The sequence below is a fragment of the Schistocerca gregaria genome, chromosome 6 (genome assembly GCF_023897955.1).
Source record: "Schistocerca gregaria isolate iqSchGreg1 chromosome 6, iqSchGreg1.2, whole genome shotgun sequence".
Classification (NCBI taxonomy): Eukaryota; Metazoa; Arthropoda; class Insecta; order Orthoptera; family Acrididae; genus Schistocerca; species Schistocerca gregaria.
Genome location: NC_064925.1, coordinates 382,614,372 through 382,621,270, shown reverse-complemented (window position 1 = coordinate 382,621,270; position 6,899 = coordinate 382,614,372). Strand labels below are relative to the sequence as shown.

The 6,899-nt window shown below is 38.5% G+C and overlaps 1 protein-coding gene across 1 annotated transcript; it reads right to left on the bottom strand.

Annotated features, from left to right (window-relative positions):
- Positions 1-2,014: 2,014 nt before the first annotated feature.
- Positions 2,015-5,446, bottom strand: LOC126278588 (uncharacterized). Its single transcript, XM_049978800.1, has 2 exons — positions 4,742-5,446; positions 2,015-2,515 (listed from the first exon to the last, which is right to left on the bottom strand). The coding sequence occupies exons 1-2, from the start codon at positions 5,168-5,170 to the stop codon at positions 2,150-2,152; spliced, it is 795 nt and encodes a 264-aa protein (XP_049834757.1). The 5' UTR covers positions 5,171-5,446; the 3' UTR covers positions 2,015-2,149.
- Between the last annotated feature and the right edge of the window lie 1,453 nt (positions 5,447-6,899).

The window sequence follows — 6,899 nt, the reverse complement described above, 5'->3', positions numbered from 1 at the left end:
GGGTATACAGATAGGCCATAGAGATTGTAAAACACCCCAGGAATTTCAGCAGGAAGAAGAAGGGCACGAAATTGCACATCTGGATTTCGGAGCTGAAGATGATGTGTGCCAGTCTTCCACCGTGGGCTGGTAGCAACAGCGGAAAACAGCAGTCAACAATGGCCAATTGCACTCGCATATTCAAAATATGTGATGTTACACCACTGCATGGAAAATGCAGAAGCAGAATTTTGCTGTAGTCAATAGCGAGCCAGGGTGGGTACTGGAAATTCAAAGAAGCTACGATCCCCCTTGATAATGTTCTCCACAGAGGGGAACGAAATGTTGGATTTTAAGGTGAAATCCGTTCTACTACGGTGTAATAGCCCAGAATATTTTATTAATTGTGACATTTCCAGCCATGAAATGAAATGTCGTGTGGCTAGGGCCTCCCGTCGGGTAGACCGTTCACCTGGTGCAGGTCTTTCGATTTGACGCCACTTTGGCGACCTGCGCGTCGATGGGGATGAAATGATGATGATTAGGACAACACAACACCCAGTCCCTGAGCAGAGAAAATCTCCGACCCAGCCGGGAATCGAACCCGGGCCCTTAGGGTTGACAGTCTGTCACGCTGACCACTCAGCTACCGGAGGCGGACATTTCCAGCCATGAAAGTTAACATTTTACAGTCCCAAAATTTCAGAATTTTACATATTGACAATACAGTTACATATCCTGAAGAATTTTATTGACAACATTGGAGTCATTACAGCATCCAGAGAGCCATTTAAGCAATCATTCTTGCCATTACCCACACACAGAATACATAATATGCATACGTAGGTATAGGAATCCCAAACACATCATTCAGTGAGACGTAACATCCTGGTAGAGATGTCTGACCATCAGGGGAGCTAAAAAGCACATCTGGCCTTAGTGACACTACAAGTTATTCAAATGCCTCAATGCAGCCCATTTGAGATCCAGTGAGACATATCTGCCTCTCTAATTATTTCTGAAAAGCCAAAAACGCTGCAAAAACTACTGAATACATTTTCCATGAGAAACTTTTACAAGCAAAAAACCTAAACATTTAGCAGCACATTTCAAAAATAAGGAATCTAAATGTTCACAATGTAGTTAAAATTGTGGAAGAAGAAAAAAATTTTCGACAAAATATGCTGACACTGAAAAAATGTCCAACAAAATTGCAGTGAGAAGGGTTTGTTTCAGGTTTTCATTCGCAACCACACAAATAGCAAAACAGCACCTAACAATGCAATTTCACAAAGTTAGGAAGGCCTGCTCTGGTGCAAAGTACTCCTATAGCTTCCATGTAGCCAGATTATGAATCTTGACAAAGGCTAAAGAAAAATTTTTTAAGAATGTACCTTACTAGCCACTCCTTGCACTGTAAGTAACAGTGTTCATTGTAAGGTTGCACAACAAACATTAGTGTACTGGAAACAGGGCTAAGTATTTACACATGCAAGTAAATATCTTATGTGAAAAATACCAATGTGACCGACTTAATACTAAGCTACAATTGAAGATATGCAGCAAATGATGTACAGATTAGTCTCTATTACTTGTTCATCCTTTGTTAATGTATACATTCACTCTTTCTACATTTTTGAATGTTCTCTTTTTTGGTTGTAAGGCTTTCTTCTCCATTTACACTTAATCATTCAACCATACCACGGTGTGTAATTTTCAGCCAGTAAAAATGTAGCCCCTGTAAGGCTGCTTGGTTTTTTTGTCTGTTGTTGTGGCAACATGCCAGCAATGAACTAAAATCTCCTATAAGCATATGCAGTACACAACTTCTTCATGAGAAGGTAAGGTATAGAGTCCGTAAAACTTGTTAATACATACAAAGAACCATTTTAGCTACAGAATGGAGTTTCAAATAACACAAGTATTTTTACGGACTTTGGTCTCAAACTTTTGGTTGGATTGTATCCAAGGGGTGTTATGCAATTCACTCACTTAATGCTGATTATTTAAAAGTAAGAATATGAGACAGGCTACATAGTTATGAAATATTTATTTTAAATATAGTTTCAGAAATACAAACTTTTCCCCTAGGTTCTCAGTCTCTTAACGACTCTGTGGTGTGTGTATACATATATACACATGAATTCACTCACACTGCAGCACATACACATTAATTAATATCTTTCTCAGAAACTTTAATGACAGTGTCAAATGTAAGAGACTTCAATTGTCCATGATATATTACCTCCGAGATAAGTTTCTCCGCAATGATACACTGTATGTCATTTGTCCTTGACATTTTACGCATTTTAGCAGCAATACTCATCCCAAAGAGATCAAACTCATCATTTTCCGTTAAAGGTGAGGAAAACTGCTCACGAGGTCCTGTAAGAAGCCTGTCATTCTTAAATTCTCGCCACTTTCTCTTAGTACCAACTGAAGATAATACAGCAGATGAAGTAGACACTGACGGCATTGTACGGTCATCTGTTATTTCAAACATAGAGGTGCTAGTCTCAGATTCACTTGCAATGTCCTGTGAAATGAGAGGCAATTTCATTATAGTGTCATAACATACAAATAGCAACTAAAATACATAAAATTAATCATGTAACATACATGTAGCAAGTGGAGAGAGAACTGTTTACATCACATTCACAGAGGGATTATTTCATGGTAGTTCTGAGAAGCTCTATGGAGCGAAAATAAGATAAGGACAGTGCAGACATCAGTGAGAACATGTATTAATATGAAAAGAATTACAGTCTAGCCACTTACTTGCTAGTATGTGTTCTGAAATTTGCTAAGAATGTGGAATTTTGAATTAATCTAATTCAAAGACCAGCAGGAAGGATTATATATCCAAATAATGGTACTTTCTATGTAAACTATTAATTAGGAGTAATAGGTTTCAAGTTCCAGTTCTATCAGATAAGTTCCAGAGACCCATTAATTATGTAATCAGTTCACATTGCTGTAGCAATGCTTTCTACATATTTAAAGTAGCCAATGAAATCATTCTGGATTCTGATTTATTGAAAATGCAAAACACTACATGCATGCATCAACCAACAAATAAAGAATTCACATTTAAACACTAATTCTTTTCAACGTGTTTGCGGTTACGTGATTATGACAATTATTTGTTGCACAAAATGTGTAGGCACTGAGCAAAAGTTCTCCAAGTAGCAGTATCTGATCATCATGGGGTAGTGTGCTGTATCTACAAAAATATAAAATCAAAAACAGATGTAAAGAGAAGAGACATTAGGATTATCAATATACAAAACCTGAACATTATTAAAATAACAATGACGAAAGGTGATTGGGCCAAAACAATGCAAGTACAAGGCACAGTCGAGAAGTATGATGCCTTACGTACAAAAATTAATGCATCATTTAATGCAATCTTCCACAAAACGACCTGTCAAAAAATGCAGGCTCACCATTGGCAACAGATTACCAAAGAGATAACTGAATTATAGACTACAGTACAAGAACTCGCACATAAGGGAATAATTTTGGTTTGGTTTTATTCCATAGTAATTGTGATGTTTTGTATGTTGTATATTTACAGTAGATCAGTTGTTCTTTAATTGGTGTTGTGACTATGGGGTATCTGAGTTGTTGAGGTTTTGGTTCCACTTTTCAGAGTTGTAGCTATTGGGTTTATGGTATTGATAGCTGTGGTTGGGCTATATACATCAGGAAATCTCCGTTTCCACTTTTTGGCGTTGTAAGCATTGATTTTTGGTATTGGTAGCTGTGGTTGACCTATATAGGTCAAGGTAAATGTGTGATTCCTACACTTTTGTTGGTGTAGAGGACTTTGGGATATATTGTTTTGAGATGGTGGAGCGTTCTTTTATTGTTGTACATTTAACTTGTCCCCACCCTAAATGCCCAATTTTCCGTTAGTTTCATTTCATTTTTTGAGTGGGATGTTGGGTCAATTTAATTTTTGTTTGTTGGTGTGCATATGAAGTGATGTTATTGTCGCCATTTTCTATACACTGCAAGTAGCAGTTTCCGTCAAATTGATGACATAATTGTTCAAAGCAGACAGGTGGAATCAGACGCTTCTGTAATGCCTTTGAATATATTGTGTGGATCATATCTTCATCTTTTTGCAAATCATATGAATGTAAATTAGAGATCAAAAATTATTAGTGAGGAGATGTATGCAATATTACTATCATTAGTGCCAATTTGATGTTTTGTACTGTAATGTAAAAACTAACTATTTAAACATATTATATTAAGTTGACCAATTTTATTTTACAAAAATGGTTCAAATGGCTCTGAGCACTATGGGACTTAACCTCTGAGGTCATCAGTCTTTTATTTTACAAATACACACACTGTACATAATGTAATCTGATTGAAATCAATTAATTAACATTCGACCAAATATAGATTCATTTCTGAAATGGAGGCAGATGAATGGTCGCTGAAATGTTATGCAAAAATTCTTCATATTAAACAAAATCACTACAGTAGTTAAGCTAAGAAATGAAATCTGGCATATCGGTTTCTGGGGCTGTACAATATCTTTCAGTTAGTAAAAATCCGTGGTAACTTAGTGTTACAAATTGCCTTGCCCAAAGTGGCAAAACCTTCATTTTCGACAGACACGAAACTGGGGAAATGCATTATAGATACCTTAAGCCAAGATGCTTGTCTAGCTTCTCTCTCTGCATTTAAGTGATTTTTTAATCAGAAATGAAATTATTCAAGTCTGGTTGCCAAATATTCCAATTACCTTCGAAGTTTCAACTTTCGAGGAACGCTCAATAGGCTCATGTGACTGGTAATGAACAATGTGTGTGGAAGAGTATAAAGACTTCTGATCATCTTGCCCGTTGACACCATGATCAATATCATCAGAAACTGCTCTAGATATAGCTGATGATGCAGCCGTGGTACGTTGTCTGCAAAGCGATAAACTTGTAGGGTGCTTTCTCTCTAAATGTTTTCTCAGGTTAGTCACAGACGTCGTGAAACGTAAAGTTCGATCGCAAATACCGCACTGTGCAAATTTGTTAGCGCCATCACATTTTTGTACAGTAAAAAATCCCCACAAATAAGACTTTCTTCTTTTTTCGTGCATTGGTAACGTCCACACGCCACTACACAAAACTGAATGCAATATTTCTATTTTTGTCCGTAACACAATACATTGCACTTGCATAAAATACACAGGACTGCAGTCAACGCACAACACACTTTGGGCTGTGAACAAGTCACAGCTTCTGCGTAGTTACGGTAACATTGATGTTACAGTGTAATCATGGTTATTAAAAGTGAAACCATGGCGCTCTCCCCAATACTGTTACCAAACAAAGAATACATTCGAAATGTACAGTTGTCAGTTTGTTTATAAGGCGCCCCCACTTCGTGTTACGTATAGACAGATCGGCTTCGGCACCCGATTGTTTCGCATCCAGCTGCTGCCAACATTATTACCACAGTTTAAAAACATTTGAGTCGCGAAACTCTCAGAGATTTTCTGCAGCTACGATACGGCAGTGATGCCAACGGTGATGCCAACGATTGGCCTGTAGTCTTCGACCATAGATATTTATGGTCGAAGCCTGTAGTACAAAGAGAACATACGACGATTGTATACTTGTAAGGCTAGTTTATACGTTGTTTTGTGGTTTATACGACGATACTGGCTTGCGCCACTCGTTGGGTGAAACTAATTGCACGCAACTGGTTTCGTGTTGTACAAATAACTTTAATCATTACTGTTTCTTTGTACATGTGCAGTGTACCATTCGATGTTGAATAAAGCTATTATTATTATTATTATTATTATTATTCTATAGACACGAGGCCACCAGTGTACACTTCAGTTTCGTCGTTATGTGAGTGCTGTAGTGGTGTGTCAAATGAAAGTTTTGGCACCTGTGCAAGCTGTTGCGGAGTTAATAGGTTCGTTCGAGATAGAGCTGCAGCCATGCGTATGCGTTCGACTTCACCCATGGTTTGTGATCGGATGGAAGCTGTTCGGGTTGCTGCCAATAGACGGTTGCAACTAGTTGCGACGGATCAGAGGAAATACTTCTGACTGGTTCCAAGGGCTTTAATAAACTTGCTCCAAAGAAACCAGCGCGTGCATGTGCAGAGCTTTTTGTGTTCGGTCTCAAAGCATTCTCGTTGAAGAAAATAAGTCCTTAGTTCTGCTAGCCTCTGATAGAAACTGTATATCACAGACTTATGAAAATTAAATACATCCTAGCGTAATTTTTTCTCTTGAGAGATTTTTTTGTAGAAATCTGTTGCGTATAAAAGCCTGTGGTGTCAAAAGCAAAAGGATCTCACTATCCTCTGTTAACGTCACTTTCAAATTGAATAAATTTTCTCTCTTCACTATGGGACATAACTTCTGAGGTCATCAATCCCCTAGACTTAGAACTACTTAAACCTAACTAACCTAAGGACATCACACAGTGGTCGCGCAGTGCCAGACTATAGCGCCTAGAACAACTTGGCCACCCCGGCCGGCCTGGAAGTGCCCTTGACGTGTCACAAAATCACTTCGTTGGAGGCACTTCTGCCCATACTCCTCAGCTTGCAAGTAACAGCGAAGAACAAGAGCAGAGTTTCAGCAGCACATCTCAAATACAGACAGTCGCTTGCCATCCCCAGTGAATTTATGGAGAGAGTACCACCACAACACGACGCCTCGGCCCCATCACTGGCAGAAAGTTTCTGCAGCTAAATGGCCAGCCTTTAACTCCATGCCCCAAAGTGGCACTGTACCTACAGAGTATATGTTCATATATTTTTACAGCACCGCATGCATGTTATGTTGCACTTAGACATCATACAGTTGCCACTTAGGCCGTCCTACTCAGGACCGCATCACATGACCACTTGCAATGAAAAGACTTGGCAGATCAAAAGTAACAGCA

Excerpts from the sequence above, each read along its gene's own strand:
- LOC126278588 (XM_049978800.1), bottom strand. The coding sequence starts at position 5,170 with ATGCAAGTGCAATGTATTGTGTTACGGACAAAAATAGAAATATTGCAT. Across the intron at positions 2,516-4,741 it reads CGAAAGTTGAAACTTCGAAG|GACATTGCAAGTGAATCTGA; the intron begins GTAATTGGAATA and ends CTCATTTCACAG.